Below are 20,433 nucleotides of genomic sequence, written 5' to 3'. Positions count from 1 at the left end.
GGTAAAGGACACATGCCTGGGAGACTACTTCTTTTAGAAACACTGCTACAGAAAAGGTCATCTTTAGAACTTAAATTATTAAGATTTTAAATCACAGGCCACCTGTGAAAGTGACTACTTTTCATGGTAGAGTTAAGGTTGATTTCATAATAATATTGATGATGGTGTTAAAATTTACCAAATGTTCACTCTGTTTAGAAAGGCATTGTTCTAAGTGCTACTTAATTAATTAAATAGTATGAATTAATTAAATCACCCACAATATCCTTGTGATATTGTTACTCAAATGATTCTTTACAAATGAGGAAGTTGAGATAGATTAGGTAACTTTCTTAACATAACTAATCTAGTAAGTAGTTGTCTGGTGATATTTTGGATTGTCACAACTGGGAAGGGGAGGTGTACTATAGAGGGTAGATGTCAGGGATGAGGCTAAACATCCTGCAGTGCATAGGATTCATGACAATCCCATCCAAAATGTTAATAGTGCAGAAGTTGAGAAACTGCGTGGTGTTGCAATGGCTTTATGCTCTACTTTCTTGCTCACTCCGCTCCACTTATATTTGTTCTCCTCTTCTACAAGCCCACCATACCCTCCCTTATCTTGTTCAAAGCCTTTCCATTGGCTGGCTCCTTTGGAGTTCAGCTTAGATAAGCTTTCCCTGACCATCCTGTGTTTGAGTAGTCTTCTTCCCAATTTGTTCAGGGTTCATTTCCCTTCATAGCAATAGACTCTATCTGAAAATATCTCATTTGTTTGCTAGTTTATTGCCTCCACTAATTAAGTATAAATATCTTCAGATGTGCATTGGGGTTGTTCATGGTTAGTAGGGAAGTTTCTGCCGTATGGTGGGCGCCAAAATTTGTGTTTACTGAATGCATAAATGAGACTAAAATGGTAAACAAAGTCCTTGTCCTTATGGTATTAACGGGTTATAGAAATAGTTAGACAATAAACATGTAATAAAGTAACAAGGGGGCACTCCAGGTGCTTAGGGTCTACCAAGCAATTCCGAACAAAGGGTAAATGAGTGAAGTGTGGATAGGGACCCCAACTCTCATTAGGTAGGGTTTATGTTTGGGATATAGAATTTCAAACGACTCTTGGGCGTGGGGATAAAGGGCGGGTGGTGATGCAGGCCTGTTTTGTGGAGGTGTCTCGGCGGGGCTGCTTTTCACGCAAGAGCTCCAGGGCCTTTTCCAGACCGCAAAGTAGATCCCAGGACCCTGGCCCGTGTTGCAGGACTAGGGTCCGCCAGCTTCCATCCACCCCCCGACACCCCTCCCAGAGTACTCACCACCACTCTCGCCCGGCCGCTAGCTACCGTTGCTATAGCGCCGACAGCGTGTGGGGCAGCTGACCAAGAGGAGCACGGGAAAAACATGGCAGGCCCCGTTGCCCCCTGGGAAATGTAGTTCTCTATGGGCTCCAGGTCGTCTGCTCGCTGCGTAGCGGACTACTCTTGCTCAGCTGTAGGACCGGGGAAATTCTGCTCGGAAGCCCTAGTCGCTCTCGGGCGTCGCGCGGTGCATCCTGGGAGTTGTAGTTCTCACGGGCCTGAGGGAGCATGGCGCCGGATGGGAGCAGGACGTTGAGAGAACTACACGTAGGAGGCGGGGCCCCGGGCCAGGGATCTACGCGGCTCGCAGTGGCGAAGGCGGCTTTAGTGGCAACATGAAGCGCACCCAGACCGCGGAGGAACGAGAGCGCGAAGCTAAGGTACGTCGGCTTTCCTGGGGTCTGGGGTTCTTGGAGCGGGGAGGTAGGGGCAGGGAACCGGAAGGACTTGCTTTGATGGTGAGCGAATGCACGGTGTTAAACCAAGGGATGACAGGGCCTTGTCTGCAAGGAACCTGGAGACATGGGCTGCGTGTGCGTGTGTGTGCGTGTGCGCGCGCGCGCGTGTGTGGCATATTCGTGTTGCTTAGGATTCAGGCCAAGTCCCGTTGGACCAACTCAGGACTGAGAATCAAGACGCCCATTCCCTTGTCCTATTTCTGTACCTATTCCTTGTAGCCACCTTTGTGCCTCAGTTTACTGGATTCTCAGATGACTGTGGTCACACCAGCTGTGCTTTCTCATTCCATAATGGTCTCTGAGGACTGAGAGCTGTTTGGACGAAATATCGTGCGGTCAGATGTGTTTATTTGGAACAGTTGTCTCAGTGGAAAACTGATACAGTCTGTGTCTTCAGCACTGTGGGTATGAATCTTTAACCACATTCTTATTCTCTACCTTTGTAGTTCAGTTTCTGGTAGATGCTATTCCATGTGATGACAACAACAATAATAAATAAAAGCAATACAGATTTATCAATTTACTTTCAGCAGGCACCTGTGTTTGGTGCATATGTGTATTATTTTATATTCTTATCACAACAAATTACAAGATAGATGTGATACAGATGGAATATTAACAGTACTGTTTTGCAGATGAAGAATCAAGGCTCAGAAGAATTGAATGTTTTCCTTTTCCCCCATGTTGAGTCCTATTGATTTCTGTGAATATATTGGGTATCTGTCTACTTTTTCCACCTCTACTGCCTTGCACCAGATTACCATTATGTCTTAATGGACTGTAACAGCCTCCTCATAGACTACACTCACTAAATACCCTAACTTAACACTCTCTTTACATTTCCCCCAACAATCAGTTTCTTCAAACTGTAGAGAATGAGTTTTTTCAAAATTCAAATCTAATCGTGCTCTTTATTTCTTAGTTACTTTGCCAAAAAATCACTCCTGGCCTTCTGTTGCTCTTAGGAAAAAAACTAAACTTAACATAATCTAAAAGATTCTGCATGGTCCAAGTCTTACCTGCTTCCACAGCTTCATTGGACATGACTCTTTGCTCTCTCCCTATCGGACACTTTGGCCTTAGAAGTTCCTCTTGCCTGTAGTTCATCTGCTCACAGGGTTTTTGCACATGCTATTGGGTGCTCACTCATTTAGGCAAATATTGGCATTGAAGATCAGTGGTAATTAAAGCAGGTACAGTTCTTGCTCTCATAGAATTCAGTCTTACAAGTTAATCTGTCTTAGGTCAGTACACCTGAGAATTTAAAATATCAAATCTGGTCTGTAATGACCTGAATTACAATAACATTTCACAAGAGGCCTAAAGTTTCTATACTTGAGTTTGCATGTGATAGTGATAATACACTAAAGATGGGCACGAAAAGGGGGAAGACCTTTCTATATTAATCTTCAAAGTGCAAAGAAACTATTAAATGTTACTGTTGGCATGATACATTATGTTTTTCTCATCATTCAGGTTGATTTTCTCTCTCTCTCCCTCTTTCTCTTTCTTTTCTCTCTTACCAGAGATTGAACCCAGGGGCTCTTAACTACTGAGCCACATCCCAGCCCTTTTTTACTTTTTATTTTGAGACAGAGTCTTGCTAAGTTGCTTAGGGCCTTGTGAAATTGTTGAGGCTGGCTTTGAACTTACCATCCTCCTGCCTCAGCCTCCCAGGTCACTGGGATTTCAGGCATGTGCCGCCGCCATGCCTAGCTCAGGTTGATTTTTTAAAATAACTCATGTATTCTTTGAAGACTGATTGAGCATCTATGAATTGCTATACACTGGATTATAATTTTGGCTAAGATAGACTTCCTGCTCCAGAGGAGGACTGACTCCATTAAAACTATAACCATTGACTGTGAGGTACTTATTAACCTTATTCACATTCTACAGATGTGGAAAATGAGGCTTGTAGAAGTTGTGATTTGCTCAAGGCAACTTGGAACTCGGGATCGCAAATTGTTCTTCTGACTCCAGCTTCAAAACTTTTTCCCATTTTCTCCTTGGAAACATGGTGAATTGGTAGAGCAAGTTTTCTTTCTATTAAAAAATCTTTCTTTTAAAAATCTTTCTTTTAAAAAATGATTTTATTTAAAAATTGTTCGCTCATGAAAATTAGTTCACTTTAAGTGTAGGAAGTTGTTTCAAAATCTTAAATAGAAAATGTCTAACTACTCATGAATTATTCTTTTTTCTACTCTTTTCTACTTTTAACTGTGCAAGGTATAATTTATGCCCAGTAATTTGCATACCACTTATAGTGTACACTTTGTGAGTTTTGACAGATGTATACATGTGCATACTAGCAGAGTTGGCATTAAGAACATTTCTATCCCTTTTAAAATTTTCCCCTTATTCATTTGCAGTCAGTCTCTCCCTCCACCTTGGCCCTTAGTCAACCAGTGACATCTTTTCTGTCACTGTATGAGAGTCTATATTTTCTAGAATCTCATATAAATGGAAGAACACAGAATGCTCTCTTGGTTCTTTTTTATTCAGCATAGTGACTTTTGAAATTTGTCCATGTTATTGTCCTTTACATTGCTGCATAATAGGCTGCTGTGTAGATGTATCAACATTGTTTATTCATTTATCTGTTCCGAGATGTTTGGATTATTTCTAGTTTGGGGTTATTATGAAAAAAAATTGCTACAAAATATGTATAAATCTTTCTGATTTCATTTATATTGGGTGATGTGTTCCCATTTCCACCCCCATCCCTAGAGAACCTCTTTGTTCTCTAGATTTGCCTTTTCTGGACATTTTTGTATAAATGGAATCATATACCATGTGATCTTTTGTGTTTGGCTTCTTTCACTCAGAACAACATGTTTGAGGTTTATCCACATTTTAGTGCATATCAGTACTTGGTTCCTTTTAATTACCTAGTAAATAATATTCAGATACCTAAATATACCACATTTTGTTTATCTGTTTATCAGTTGATGCACAATTGAGTTGCTTCAAATTTTGTTTTATTATGAAAAATGCTATTTGCAAATAAATGGATGGAATTGGAGAATATCATGCTAAGTGAAATAAGCCACTCCCAAAAACACCCCAAAGGCTGAATGTTTTCCCTGATAAGTGGAGAATGATACATAATAGGGGTGGGGGGCTGGGGAGTGAGAGAAGAATGGAGGAACTTTAGATTATGTAGAAGGAAATGAGAGGGGGGGTATGAAAAATGGTGGAATGAGGCAGACATCACTGTACTATGTACATGTATGATTACCCAAATGGTATGAATCTACATCATGTACAACCATAGAAATGAAATGATGTACCCCATCTGTGTACAATGAATCAAAATGCAGTCTAAAATATTTTTTAAAAAAGGAAAATGCTATTATGAACAATTGCATCATAGTTTATATATGGACATTTTCATTCTTCTTAGCTACCTAAGAAGGATAAGTAGGAGTGGAATTGCTAGTCATAATGTAAATGTGTTTAACATTTTAAGAAACTGTTGAACTATTTTCCAGTGTTTATGTTCTATTTTAAATTCCCATCACCAATTTTGGGTTCCAGTTTCTATGTGTCCTTGACAACACTTGGTATTGTCTATCTTTTTACTGTAGCCATTATAATGCCTGTGAAGTGATATCTCATTGAGGCATTGATTTGCATTTCTGATGGCTAATAATGTGAAGCATCTTTTCATGTGCTTATTGATCAAATGTCTGTCTTCTTTTGGAAAGTATCTATTCAAAGTTTGCCCATCTTTTTTAAGCAGTTTTTTTTGTGTTCTTGTTAAGTTTTGTGAGTTCTTTGTATTTTCAAGATACAAGTTCTGACAAGGTATAAGTTTTGCAAACATTATCAGCCATTCTTTGAGTTTACTTAATGTTTTTTAATAAAGGGAGATTTATCAACATTTCTTTTTATGATTCATCCTTTTTGTGTAATGTCTATGAAATCTTTATTCCAGAGTTAGAAAGGTTTCTTGTTTGCTTTTTAAATTAAACTTTGTCATTCCCATAACGGGTAATTACTTTTGGTACTCCTTTTCTCTTTGAAATAACATAGATTATATTTTCCTCTTTGCGATTGTTTATGCTGTAGACTTTCATGCAGTTTTTAAGTCTGGAGGGTGATTTAAGGAAGTTGGACTAAACAAACAGCTTTTCCTGATAACATTACTTAATTTGTCTTAAAGCCTAAGAGTGCAACATACCTTTTTCTCTTTTCTTTTTTTTTTTTCTTTCTTTCTTTTTTTTTTTGTGGGGGGTACCAGGGTTCAGGGGCACTTGACTATTGAGCCGTGCCCCCAGCTCTATTTTGTATTTTATTTAGAGACAGGGTCTCACTGAATTGCTTAGTGCCTCACTTTTGTTGAGACTGGCTTTGAACTCGAGATCCTCCTGCCTCAGCCTCCTGAGCCACTGGAATTATAGGTGTGTGCAATGTGCCCAGCTCACCATACCATTTTCATGCATTTTTAAAAATAATTTTTCTTATAAGGCATATAGCAGAATAGTCCAGATTAGTATCGATGGCCTGAGTTAGAACCGTAGTTTCTATTATTGTCTTGCTGTTGGAACTGGGGGTTCATGCCTAGGGCCTCAGTTTCCCCAGCCAGAAAATGAGACAAGAATGGCTGCTTTGCCAATATGATTGAATTTGGCTACTGTGTCACAACAGAGTATGTATGGCTTTGATTGAGTTTGGATGACCAAGAGGACTCCTGGCTTTTCAGATGAAATGATTTATTAATTTGAAATAATTTAAAATTTAGAGAACACCTGCAAGAATAGAACATAGACCTCTCAGACTTCTTGTCTGGATTTACCAGTTAACATCTTGCTTTGTAAGCTTTATTGGGCATGCAGCTCTCTCTCTCTCTCCCTCTCCCCACTTTCTCTCTCTCCTCCTTCCCTCTCCCTCTCTGTCTCCCTCTTTCTCCTTTATGTATACATATGAACTGTTATGCTTTAGTACAGTTATTACATTTTTGAGGTGCTGCGGATTGAACCCAGGGCCTTGAACATGATAGGCAAGCTGTCCACCACTGAACTATACCCAGCCTTATTACTTTTTTTTTTTTAAGAACTGCTACAGAGTAAGTAGGAGACATCAATTCTCTTTACCACTAAATAGTTCTGCATGTATTTATTAAGAGCAAGGACATTCTCTTACATATGAACAATTATCAATTTCAGAAAAGTTAATATTAATGTAATATTATTATTTAATCCAAAGTACATTTTCATATTTTGCTAATTGTCCTAATACTCTCTTTTATAAAACATTTTTTTCCTGGTCCAGGCACCAATCCAGAATCATACATACCTTTAGTTGTCATGTCTCTTTGATCTCGTCTCCTTTAATCTGGTTTCCTTTAATGTCATTTAAATCGATTTCTCATCTTTTCTTTGTCCTTCAAGGTATCTACAATTCCTGATAAGTACAGGCCATTTGTTCTGTGGAATGGCCATGTTTTCTCATTTGTCTGATGTTTTCTTATGATTGGATGTAGATTGTGCATTTTTGGCATATGTGGTTTTGAGGAATAATGTAGCATTAGAGATCACAAATTTATAGCCCACATATTTTACCTAACTTGATAGAAGTATTTTATTTGACCGTGATGTATGTGTTTGAAAGTTTCAAAATCATTTTCTAATTATTTAAATGTTGAGGGATTTCACATAAAAATCTAGATATCCGACTCTCTTTAATGCCTAGAGTATCTGGTAACACTGAGCATGCATTTTTCTAACTACAGTTAAATGGGGGTGACTCCTTCCAGTGGCAAATGTGCATTGCATTTTGCCACAGTCCACCTCTGCCCCTTCAGCCCCAGTACTGCAGTACCCCGCTTCCATAGCTTTGCTCTCTGTGGCTTCAGCTACCTACCATCAGCCACAGTCCAAAAATATTGACATTTGTCTTGATGCTTTCAAGAGACAGATCATGTTTATAAAACTTTTTATTACAGTGTATTATTGTACTTTATTGTTATTGCTGTTAATTTGTTATTGTGCCTAATTTATGAATTAAACTTTTGTCATAGTATGTATTTATAGTAAATATAGGGCTGAGTACTATCCTTTGTTTCAAGTATCCTGGGGGGGGGGGGGAGTCTTAAAACGTATTCCCTGCAAATAATGGGAGGGGACTACTGTGTAGTAGTTCAGGGTATGAAGCAAACTCCTGGAACTGAATTCTGCGCTATCACTTACTTTAGCAAGCAACTTAACTTCTCTGAACCTCAGTTTCTTCATCTATTGTAGTGGGGATTACACTGTATATATGTATAGCAACTGAAACATTCCTGGCATGTTGTAAAAATGAACATTGCCATTATCACCCTTAACTCATTGTCATTGTTCTTACAACCTCCACCACTACCTGTCTGACCCTAGTAGATACTGAACCTAAATTCAGAGCATTCATTCTATAAACTTGTGCTGGGTGTCTGTGCAGGATAATTGACTCAATTAGGGTTCCTTTAACTTCTCTCCTGTCTATACAAATGTACTGGTTGTGTACCACCCTTTGAAAAATTGAAACAATAGTCACTCTGCCATTTTCTGTGTTCCGTGGTTCAGATGAAGTTAAGTTCTTCATCTTAACACTGGAGACGTGGGGTAAAGATGGCAGATTCAGTCCTGTTGAACTGGCTGTCTACAGAAGATTTAATATACTAACAGCAGAGTAGGGAGTTCCATCACAAAAGCAGGACATGGTAACAAGGGGTATCTAACGTGATCTGTGCAGAGGTCATGGAATTCCTTCCTTAGAAAGATATATTTCTTTTTTTTTTTTATAGTTTAATGTATTTTAATAGCAAACTTACAGGGACGCACAGAAGACAGTCAACATCAAAAACATGTACTTGGGGGCTGGGGGGATAGCTCAGTTGGTAGAGTGCTTGCCTTGCAAGCACAAGGCCCTGGGTTCAATCCCCAGCACCGCAAAAACAAACAAACAAACAAACACGTATTTGCATGTAGGACAACTCAGTTAGAAAAGTATACTGAATGGATAGAATCTACTGTATGATAAAAATGCTACAAACACCATTTAGTTGCCATCAATAAGAAATTTACTTGTTTAAAAAAATCCAAATGCTGGCATTGTCCAGAAAAATTTAACAGTTTTATTTATAATTGTTATAAAGTTGAACTGCTGCAACTTGTTCACTGAAACATTTTGACTTGCATTAATGCTTTACATCCCCTCATTTATATTAAAAATTCACACACAAATGAAAATGGAAAAATGGCCAATACCTGATTTCTGTCCCCTATTTTTCTGCTCGCAATCATATACTTAGGTACCTTTTGACCCCTGTGGAAAAAAATATCAAACATTCAGAACTAACAACAGGAAGAAGAGAAAAAAAAATTTTTTTTCGAAAATGAAATGTTTCCCATCATAGCGGATTCTTAAGCACATTCTCCACGTATGCGGCGTGCTAGTTGGATGTCTTTTGGCATAATTGTTACACGTTTGGCATGGATAGCACACAGGTTGGTGTCTTCAAAAAGGTCAACCAGATAGGCCTCACTTGCCTCCTGCAAAGCACTAATAGCTGCGCTCTGGAAGCGCAGATCTGTTTTGAAGTCCTGAGCAATTTCTCGCACCAGACGCCGGAAGGGGAGTTTGCGAATCAGAAGGTCAGTGGACGTCTGACAACGTCTTTTAATTTCACGAAGCACCACAGTATCAGGTCTGTAACGATGAGGTTTCTTCACCCCTCCGGTAGAGGGCGCACTCTTGCAAGCGGCTTTTGTAGCCAGTTGTTTCCTGGGTGTTTTACCACCGGTCTTTGGGGGCAGTCTGCTTTGTATGAGCCATGGGAGAAAGACCTCCTTACTTACCCCGCTTCTCCTTGGGCTGAAGCTCCGCGAGCTAGAGCTGAAAGATGGATTTCATGTGGTCGGGTGGGAGGGTTTCATAGAATCCTTCCCTAAGATCTGCTTGAAGTGTGTACTATGAGAGGTCCAGGACTTCTTTAGAGGTTTCTTAGAAATATTAAAACTGTTTCTTGGAATAAAAAGTATGGATGTTGAATTTCACATTAGCTTTAATGATTCTTATTCTGGCTGGGGATAATCTTTTAAAATATTGAAAACAAATAGTTTATTACTGAAATAAATATACTTAATAAGAACATTTAATAATTTTGTTTAAATAATGTACATATTTTTATCAGTTAAGGAAAGAATCTAGAATAAACTAGTTGTTTTAAATAAATAGTTAAAAAGTCTGCTTTGGTGATAGTTATCTTAATATCATTTAATAAAATAAACCTTAAATTATAAGATTTATTGAGCTATAAAAATAACAACTCAATAAAAGAAAGTTTGTTATTTATATATGTGCCCACTGGGTGTTTTCACCTTATTTAATTTTTTTGTGGTTTGACATTTTAGTGAGGTCCTGAGAGGGTTCTTTTGGCCACTACCTTTACCTGGGCGGGCCTGCGTTATATCACTAGTTTAACTGATGGTACTTTAGGAAACTAAATGGAGGACATTTTCGGTAGTAGGACAAGGTAAGGATGGAAAAACAGACTCAGTTTCTCCTGTATTCTCAGAATGCTCTGTGACCAAGTGTGTGTGTAGGGGGGCAGGGGTGGTTCCCCACACACCTGTAAGTCATCAGTCTGCAGCAGCCATTCACTGAGTGTTCGTTCATTTCTGTCACTGTGTACCTGAGGTAGGGTCAGACCCACAGGCTGCTGGACCCTCTTCAAATGCCCATCACCGAGCCTCAGCTTGTTTCACCTGTGCTTCTGACTGACCAGCATTAGGGTTCCCAAGATCCCCACGTTGGGTTTCACTAATTTGCTGGAGTGAGTCACAGAACGCAGGGAAAGACTTCCATATCTTTACTAGTTTATTAGAAAGGATATCACTAAGAATACAGATGAATGCAAGCCTGATGGAGGAGAAGCAGGGGGTGAGGTGTGGAGGAAGGCGTGCCCAGCTTCCCTGCTGTTTGCACAGTGCCACCCTTCAGAAACTCTCCTAACCCAGCTCTTTGGGTTTTATGAGAGCTTTATTACATGCATGCTTGCTTAAATCACTAATCATTGGTAACCAGCTCCACCTACAGCTTCTCCCCCTTCCCTGGAGGTTGGGTCGTGAGGTTGAAAGTCCCAGCCCTCTAATCCTGGTCACAGGAGGTCTTGCCCATGATCAGCATCATCCTGAAGCTACTATAGGGACTAAAGAGGTGGCACCTCTCTGTCCATTATATGAGTCACAGCCAACACCCCAGTAACAAAAGACAAGAGAAAAGCCTCTTGTATTTAATCACCCTTTATTAATTTATTTAATCACCCTTTTGCCTGATGGGATGCTTAGGATGCATGGAAAATGAAAAGCCGTATAGAAATGTGATTGGATAAACAGTATGAGCTCCTGTGATCGGCTGAACTGAGAACACTTGGCAAGCCCTGCCTGTTAGATTCTTCTTGGCCTCTCTGTGAAACCGTCCTTCCTCTCAGTGTGGGGCAGGACCACGTCTGAAATGAGGACCTTACTACCTATGGGTAGGTCTGAGACCATCTTTCTGGCTAACTGATACAAAGAAAGGTAAGGGAAGGTTAGAGTAATATTTTTAGGCTCTATGGCTTGCTTTGAGGAGGGGTTCAAGTTGTCATGACCCATGACACCTTGGGTCTGTTTTTGACTCACTTCAGGTGAGAAGGGGCAAGAGATGGGTATGGATGGTGGGGAAGAGATAGGCAGACCTTGGTTCTGAGGCAGCTTCTCAAGCCTTCCAGTGTCCTTTGGTTTGAAGTACTTAGTGTGTGAAAGTGTGAAATACTTGGGAATGTTGTTTTGTTGTTATCTTCTTTGTGGTGCTTGGGATCAAATCCAGGTCCTCAGGCATAGTAAGCAAGCACTCTGCCACTGAGGTATATTCCCATCCCTGGGGATGTTATTTTCTAAGCTCTGACACTATGTAGGGGCTGCCAGGCACCAGTCATCTCATTAGCATACCAAGGACACTCATCACTCTGAGAGTGCAAGGGTTTGGGAGTTGTATGTCTGGCAACAGGGTTGAAGACCAGATGTACACATTTCACAATATAATGGCCAATGACCAAGGGACTTAAAAAAACAAAAAGTTAGAAACCTCACTTGGAAGGTTCTACTCCTGAGACCTCCATCCATCTTTGTCTTTACATAATCTCTTCTCCAGTGTAAGTCAACCTTTCATCACCATTTCGTAGGTCTTATTGTCTTCTGTAAATGGAAGAAGGGTTAGTTTATTTGATCATAGTTTCCAAACCACTTTAAATACCTTTCTTAACAAGCTCAAGAATTGAGTAACAGTGAGTTGTTACTTTGTGTTATTTCCAGGTCTGTTTCCTAACCATCCTAGCTTCAAGGTTTTGAAAATGGGAATTTGCTGTTCAAAAAGAGTCACTTTGAACAACCGTTAGTTTCCCTGAGGATAGCATTTGGGTCTAATTCCCCTTTTATCTCTCCTTGGATGCCTGGCAGAGAGTCTTCCACCCAGGAGATGTTAGTAGGTATCTGCTGAAGAAAGATGAGTGGTTGAAAACTCCAGCATCTGATAATCTGATACATGTGACCCTCATAAGGACAATATGGCTCCTAGGTTGTGATTAGATTTATTGTGGTGAGTTAGTGATACAGGCTTTGGCAGTTAGAGTATATGCTCCACAAATTGGGGGCCTTTAAAAAAAAAAATTTTTTTTTTTTTTTTTTTTTTTTTTTTAAGTTTTGTCATTCCTAGTACTTAATGTTTGCTAGGGACATAGTAGTCATTGTATAAATATTTACTAAATGAATGAATTCTCAATAGCATCATTTGTTATTGTTCATTAGGCTTTCTTCATAGTGAGTGATGGGACTGGAACTTGAGAGAAATAATGAAAAATGATAAGGTATTTTATGGATTTAAGTTACTTAACAGGTATACGCATTAATTTTGAGCAGTAAGACTCTTTCTTTCAACACATGCTTTGGCAATGGTCAGCAATGGTTTCTTCATTTTCAAGTTTAAAATGCTAGTTTACCCTACAGGTTTTTGTGTATTTTATTTTTGTTATTTTTAATGGAAGATTTCCCAATAAAGTTCTATTTAAAATGTGACTTTCTAACTTTTAGAAAAAAGGAACTTTGTTGTTAAGATGGTACTTTGGGAAACTTAAAGAAAAGCTACAGTTTAGAGCAGGTGAATTTAGAGTTCTGCTAAGCTCTTTCATTTCATCTTCTGTTATAAACTGGTTTTGTGTTGTTTTACAAAATTGTCACATTGGTTGATTTCAAAGTGTGAGCTGGGAGGAAATCTTGGGGACTACTGGGCTGGATCAGGATATGTTCAGGAGATTAAGATTTGCATCAACTGAAACTTGTTTCAGATATTTGTCCTTGGCATGGTGTTTGCAAGGTTAACACATTTGAAAGCTAAATCTTGAATAGGTGCTTTAGTCTTGTAGTTTTAAAAAACTTTTATTTTACTGTGGTAAGAAACATAGCAAGATCTTTCCTATCAACACATTTTTAAGTGTCCAGTGCAATATTGTTAACTCTACAGTTACACAGTGTTGTCCAGCAGATCTCTAACACTGATTTTGCATAACTGAAACTTTCTGCCGGTTGATTAGCAATTTCTCATTTCTCCTCCTCCCCAACGCCATTCTACTCTCCGATTCTAAAAATGATTTGACTGTCAGGCTTGCATTTTTTTTTATGCTGGAAGCACCTGTGTTATTGCTTTGCACACCATTTATTTACTCTAGTTTTGGAAACGATCAGCCTGCAAAGTGACCAGGCCTTCGCTTTTGTTCAGGAACTGCCATATGAGTCAGGGGCAGTTGAGATCTTCATAACTGGTAGAAATCAAGTAGAAGACTCAGTTTGAGGGGAAAAATTATGTTGCATCCGATTCGAGGAGGAGATTTGTTGCCAGTGCATGAGTGTTTTCATGACTGTTTGTGATCAGAAAGCTCAGAGCTCTGATTTCTGCCTTAGCCTTAAGTCTGCCCTTTGGCATCTTCATTTAGTGACTGGATCATTCAAGTCTGAGCCTCAAGGGCCAGCATTTCTCCAATAATAATATAAAACAGGCTGATGTTGCAACCTTAACTCACTCTGCTGAATTGGGCATGATTAAAGTCTCAAGGCTGCATTAATATGGATTTTCTATTTCTATGTACAGCAGTCCATTATCTCACTGTTTTCCAGTTTGCCATTTTTTGAAAACAGAGATGGAAAATTCTACTGATGAATTTTTTTTTTTTTTCTGTCAGCATGAACGTTCTGCTGTTTTTTTTTTTTTTTTTTTTTCCCCTTTGCTTGAGAATACGAAACCGGCACCAGGCAAACGACTGCAAACATTACAGTTTATGTGGACTCTAGCCTGTTGTCATGTCAATCTTGTTATTTAGGTAAATAGTGTGCAATTTTTTGCAGACTCAGCAGCCAATATGCTGCGAGCAATTTTTGTTTTAGTCACATTATTGGCTGGTAACACTATTAATGAGACAATAATTGGGAAATAGTAGTCATTGTTCTCATAAAACATGATCCTTGTATTGGAACCATAGCCAGGCAGAGGAGTTACATATGCAGACTGAAAGGAGGAAAGGATGAGTGGCCAGTGTTCCCAGCTTTTAAATTCATCAGACCCCTGCTGCTTAAATTGTCCCAGCTGTTAATGCTGGAACCATTACAGTAATGGACTCAGCAAATGAAGGAGAACGAAGACACGCACACTTTATTACCAGAGGGGCAATTTTCTCTTCATCTGTAATAGCAGCGGTGCCTCATATTGATCAGACCATCAAGATACTAATCCTCTGTAAAATTACTTGTTATAACTGAAAATGTGTTAATCCAAATCAGTCTGTGTCCTGACGTCTACTTACTATTGAATACAGACTATTAGATGGTTTATTTTTCATGATTTAAAGCCCTTGCCCTGAAAATGGCTGGCGCTTCCCTCGCAACACTGAGTGCTTAATCTTAGCTATAGCCCAGGGTTGTCTTTTTGTTTTAAGCAGAACATCACCCACTTAATTAAGGAGTGAGTGTCTGTCTTGCTGTCTGAGTTATGCTGGTGTTTTATGTTCCTCTGGATTTATTAAGCATCTTGTTTTACATTCAGTCTGTGGTTTGCACTGTAAATAAAAATAGGCCCATCTTGCACATATTAGGAATTTGCAGGTAGCAAATGTCAATAAATACCAGGCCTGTAAGGTTCTTTGATTTATATTCCAGGCACCAGGTTGTGCTTTGTCGATTGAACCCATAGGCAGGATGCATCCTGGTGTCTTCTGTGTAGCAGATGTGTTTTTGCATCGTTGTCTGAGAAAGTTTATGGGTATTTCTGCATCCTTGGTTCAGTAGATTGCTTTTTAGACAATGAGGCATATCCATTCCCCCCTTGTGTTTTGTGAGAAATGACTACAGATAGCCATTATAAGAAGACCTGTTAAAAACTGATTTCTGTCTTCCTGAATATTTAGAAATTTTCGGACTGCTCCATAAAATTTCCATTTTTTCCCCATTATAATCTCTTTGTACATACCTTATAGGCTTGTTTGTTTAAAGACTCTTGGCAATACTGGTATTTATTTTAATATACTGTCATTGCTCAAAGCATTCGTGTGGCATTCTATAGAGTTCGTTCAGAAGTACTTAATTAATGCTCTGTGTGCCGGGACTTGTGCTGGAGGCTTACAGATGAATAAAGCATCATCTTTGCTATTGAGGATCTCAGTTCCGTAGGAAGATAGGCATGAAAATAAGTAATTACTGTAATGCAGCACATAGCAAAGGCTAAAATTCACTATTCTTGGGAGCTGACAGAATTATGGGTGCCATGGTAAAATCACTTTATTTACTTATTTTTTAAAATCAGTTTTTGTTGCATTGTTACCAATAGTGGAATTCTGCCATTTATTCACACTTCAAACCTTGCTTGGGAATGACTCCTAGCTAGAAGAAATCTTTCCTTTTCTCCTGGGAGACATGTTTACTATCCCCTGGGGACAGTCAAAGAAAAGATTTCTAAAAATGTTTTGATCAGTGACCACATCTTTTGATATGTATAGAGTTTCCCAAAGAGACTATTTTAAAGGGACTAGTGCTTATTTTATTGTTTATGTTCTGGCTTTTATATTATGCACCAGTCATATTGCTTTAGAGTGTGGTTTCTCAGGAGAGACAGCCTGTGGTGATAAAGAGCATTGATTTGGGGGCCAGGCTTCTCTAACTCTGCTGCTTTTTAGCTGAATGATCTTGGGCAAGTCACCTCATCTCTTTGAGCCTCAATTTTCATCTGTAAAATGGTGATGCTAATAGTTGTAAAGATTAAGTGATTTAATATATGTCAAGCATTTAGAATAGTGATGGGCTTAAAGTAAGTGTTACCATGGATGTGACTGTAAAGTAGTTAAAATTATTTTTTACATGTGACTCATGAAAGCTTTCTAAGTGCATAACCACAGTATGTATGGAATAAGATGGCAAAGCATTTCTTAATTTAAAAAATAGTTTTCTGGTTACATAATAACATTTTAGAAAAACTGAAAAACAGGAAATATCACGCAGGAAAAATAGAGTGTCATAATCTACTAGAGATAACCAGAAGGTGATGCCAATTTCCAGTCTAAGATTTCATGCACATTTTTATTTTGAACAATTTAACAATATTTTTAAAAAATCTAAACTGATACTGTTCATTTTTCAGTTAACAATAACATTTATGGAATTGTTTTGAATAGTTTTCTTCTTAAAATCCAAAAAATCATTTCATGGAGGGGTAGTTAATATATTCCCTTCCCTACTGAAATGAACATATTCCTTTTAGTAGTATTCAAGTAACAGAAATTTTTGTTACATCCTTTCCAGCCCTGGGAATTATCATAAAACAAATGTATTTGCCAAATTGGAAGGCAAGGAGTCGGAGCTCATTGTAGAACTAATTTGTATCTTCTTAATTATTGTGTTTGGATGACTTCCCTCCTATCGTGCTTATTGGCCAGATAGAGTTCTTTTGGATTTGTTTATTCATGTAGCCTTTGTTCATTTTGCTAACATGTGTTTGTCTTTTCTTCCTGATTTGTAAGACTATTTCGTAGATTAGAGATATCCCCATTTGTTAATCATGTGATAAAAGTATTTTTTTTCAGTTTGTTGTCTGCCTTTATATTGTTGAATTTTCCTTATTTGAAAGTGTGTGTGTGTGTGTGTGTGCGCGCGCGCGTATCAATACTTTTCCCACCTCAGTATTAGATTAATGGTCTTTTATCTTTCTTCCAGTTACTTTGTGTTTTACCTTTTTTCATGTAATTTTTATGCATCTGGAATTTAGTTGGTTATGGTATGGAATAGTTACTAACGTTTTCCTCCCTAATGGTTAAACAGTTATCTCTGCTGCATTATTGACTTTTGAGTATTGATTTGAATCCCCAAATATTCACATCTGATTTTCATTTTGTTTCTTGTTTTGTTTGTTACTCTTTTTTTTTTTTTTTTTTTTTTTTTCTTCCCTTTTCCAGTACTGGGAGTGGAACTCAGGAGCTCCTGCATGCTAGGAACGTGCTCTACCACTGAGCTCTGTCACCCACCCACCCTGTTTTTTATTTTATTTATTTATTTGTTTTGTGGTGCTGGGGACCGAACCCAGGGCCTTGTGCTTGCAAGGCAAGCACTCTACCAACTGAGCTATCTCCCCAGCCCCTGATAGAGTCTCACTAAGTTTCCCTTGCTGGCTTTGAACTTGGGATTCTTCTGCCTCAGCCTCCTTAGATTACAGGCACCTGTAGCCATGCCTGTTTGTTATTTTTGCAAACTGTTTTCATTATCAGTTTTATACCTTTTAATATTTGGAGTACAAGGACACATAATGATTCTGTTTTCCAAAGTTCCTTTTTTTCTTTTGCATTGACAAGATACATTTTTTTTTCCAGATAAACTTAAAAATCAATTTTTAAGGTCCCCCATTTACCCCACCAATCCTTTGGTGTTTTAGTTGTTATTGCATTAAATTTGTAATTTAGTTGGAAAGAGTAGAAATTTTATGCTTATTTCAGTTTTCTTTTATGAATCTCAGAAAGTTTTGTAATTTTATTTCATTAGGCACTGTTTTGTTACCTTTTGGGTTTATTCTTAAGCACTTTACATTTTTGGATTACTGTTTTTTGGTTATTGTTACAAATGTGGTATAATGATCAATGTTGGCAGTAATCCTTGATTCTTTTACTTTTTTTTTTGTAGAAACTGATGTTGAATTTTTATTGAACTTTTTGACATCTATTTACAAGATTGTATCTTTATTTCTACTGCTATGAGTATAATTTATTAATGGAGTTTCTATTAATTGTTCCTTGGGATAAGTCCTACTTGGTTACATTAACATGCTGCTGAAATCAACTTTTTAGTATTTTAGTTATGAAAGTGAAAAGAGTCTGCAGCAGTTATTCTTTTAGGAGCTTAGGTGGTACCCCTGGGGGAGAAAACCAAAATATGTGAATGGGGTGTATTTAACATACATGTTGTGCACATAGTTGAGATTGTAGTTAGTAAAACCCAACAGAGCTCTTTTGACTGATGCAACTAAGCTGAAAGCAGAGAAAGGTAAAGTAGGTAGAAATACTGAGAAACATTCCTTTTTATGATTTGTCAAATTTTGGTATTGTACGATGCTAATACAATAAAATGAATTGCAGAGTTTTCCTCTGTTAGTGCTTAGGAGCCATTTGTAATGCATTAGAATTATTTGTCTCCCTGGTCGTGGTGGCTCTCTCCTGTAATCTCAGCAAATTGGGAGGCTGAGACAGAAAGATCACAAGTTCAAAGTCAGCCTCAGCAACTTGGTGAGGTCCTAGGTAACTTGGAGCGAACCTGTCTCAAAATAAAAAAGTAAAAGGACTGGGGATGTGGCATAATCCTGGATTCAATCCCTAGTACCAAAAAAAAAAAAAATTATTTTTGTCTTGGAAGTTCCTTTCCAGTGCCTAGTTACTGTCTATTATTATTATTATTATTATTATTATTATTATTATTATTATTATTATTTCTTCTTCCTCTTCTCCTCTTTCTCCACCTACTGGGATTGATAGGTCACTACCACAGAGCTATATACTTCCAGCCCCGTCTATTTAGTTTTTATCTTCCTCTTGAGGAAATTTTGGTCATTATACTTCTCAGAAATGAAGATTTTCAAATGTATTGACATGGCATTGAACACAGTATTCTCTGGTCACTCGTATAGCATGTAGAATTGTTCATAGTTTTATAATTAAAGAATTTCACACTCATCTTTTATCTCTCCTTTTGATTATTACTTTCTGTATTCAGATCTCTTCTTTAAAATAAATTATATTTATTGGTAGTCTATTTCTTTGATCTAGTTCTTGAATTGCTTTATGTTCTAATTCTTTTTACCTTTATTTTTATTGATTCCATTGCCCTTTCTCACTTAAGCTTCTTTGGCTAATTTCTTGAGATGAATATTTAATTCACTTTTTTTGTTGTTATATGGAAAGTACTTCAAAATCTTAAAAGGATTTTCTCTTGGATTTCTGGAGCAATTTGTGTGTGTTTTCATAGCACTTACCACTCAGTATTGTAATGATTTTTTTTTTTTTCAATCAGTCTCTCCCTGCCTTAGTTATACAGACTGTGTTTTATTTTTCATTGTACTCCAGTGCATGCAGAACCTGGACACACGAGGCACTAAAGAGTGTTTCTTGAGTGAAGTCCATGAATAACCCCACTGGTAGAGGCCTGCTATGGTGGGAGGAGCACTTCACTGGTAGTTAAGGGGCTAAACCTCAGCTATCACAGGTGCCACTTACAAGATATCACTTGGTGTAAGTCCCTCAGGCTCTGCCATGTCTCATCTGTAAAGTGGGGACAATTGTGAACTCTCCTCCCTGTGTTATTGTCAAAAAGGTACTGAAAGTAAAAGAAATTTGAAAACTAACAGCGTTCTATAGATATAAATATGATTTGAAGGGGCTAGGAGCATAGGTCAGTGGGAGAGAGCATGCATAGCATTTGCGAGACCCTGGATGAGAACAAATAAAAGAGAAGAATTTCAGTATTCTTGTCTTATTCATCACTTCCCTCCATATAGAAATTAACAAGTTGTTAGGAGCAGAAACTATTTTTTTTAAAAAAACTTTCGTCCTCTAAAATACCTAGCACAGAACTTTGTTGGCAGATACACAATATTTGTTGATTGTTTTCTGAGACATGTTTTTCAAATGCGCATCACTGAGTGATCCTTAAGCATAAGACTCAGGAGCTCAGCCTCAGACCGTGTTGCTGCGTCCAGTCTGCTTGAGGTGAGCTCCAGAGATGGTTCAACACACAGTTAGTGAAATGCACACCTTAGGACATAAACCATTGGTGTAATCTCATTTCCTCTGCAGAAGAAAACTAGAGACCTGGTATTCCTTGCCCAAAGTACAAGCTGATAAACTAGTTTTGATACAAATTGATAAAAAGTATAAAGTTGTTAAAATTCTTTTCCATTTTTGTTATTCTTAGAGCTGCTGTTTTTATTTTGCTTTTATTTGGAGGAGTGTAAATATGATTTTTACTTGCCTTCCCATTGCATTATATTTTCATTACTTCTCTTGCAATGACTTTTATTTTTAGTGTTGACTTATTCTGTTT

General features: G+C 38.0%; 2 protein-coding genes and 1 pseudogene across 8 annotated transcripts in view; 1 reads left to right on the top strand and 2 right to left on the bottom strand.

The window, feature by feature from the left end:
- RPGRIP1L (RPGRIP1 like) overlaps positions 1-1,438 on the bottom strand; it is a 105,957-nt gene extending 104,519 nt beyond the window's left edge. For all 6 annotated transcript variants that reach the window (XM_079118520.1, XM_079118521.1, XM_079118522.1 and 3 more), the window contains exon 1: positions 1,299-1,438. The gene's annotated coding sequence lies outside the window, so the exon portion shown is untranslated. The remainder of the gene's footprint in view (positions 1-1,298) is intronic.
- A 132-nt stretch (positions 1,439-1,570) lies between these two features.
- Positions 1,571-20,433, top strand: part of LOC306648404 (alpha-ketoglutarate-dependent dioxygenase FTO) — a 217,569-nt gene continuing 198,706 nt past the window's right edge. The window contains exon 1 of the mRNA XM_079118534.1: positions 1,571-1,720. Coding sequence (XP_078974660.1) covers positions 1,676-1,720 — 45 coding nt within the window. The 5' untranslated portion in view covers positions 1,571-1,675. The remainder of the gene's footprint in view (positions 1,721-20,433) is intronic.
- Positions 9,108-12,240, bottom strand: LOC306648321 (histone H3.3A-like; annotated as a pseudogene). The gene has a single exon. The product of its transcript is annotated as a histone H3.3A-like (transcript).

The sequence above is a fragment of the Sciurus vulgaris genome (assembly GCF_902686455.1).
Source record: "Sciurus vulgaris genome assembly, chromosome: 17".
NCBI lineage: Eukaryota > Metazoa > Chordata > Mammalia > Rodentia > Sciuridae > Sciurus > Sciurus vulgaris.
The sequence above is the reverse complement of the archived record's forward strand: the minus strand, read 5'-3'. Positions and strand labels throughout refer to the sequence as shown.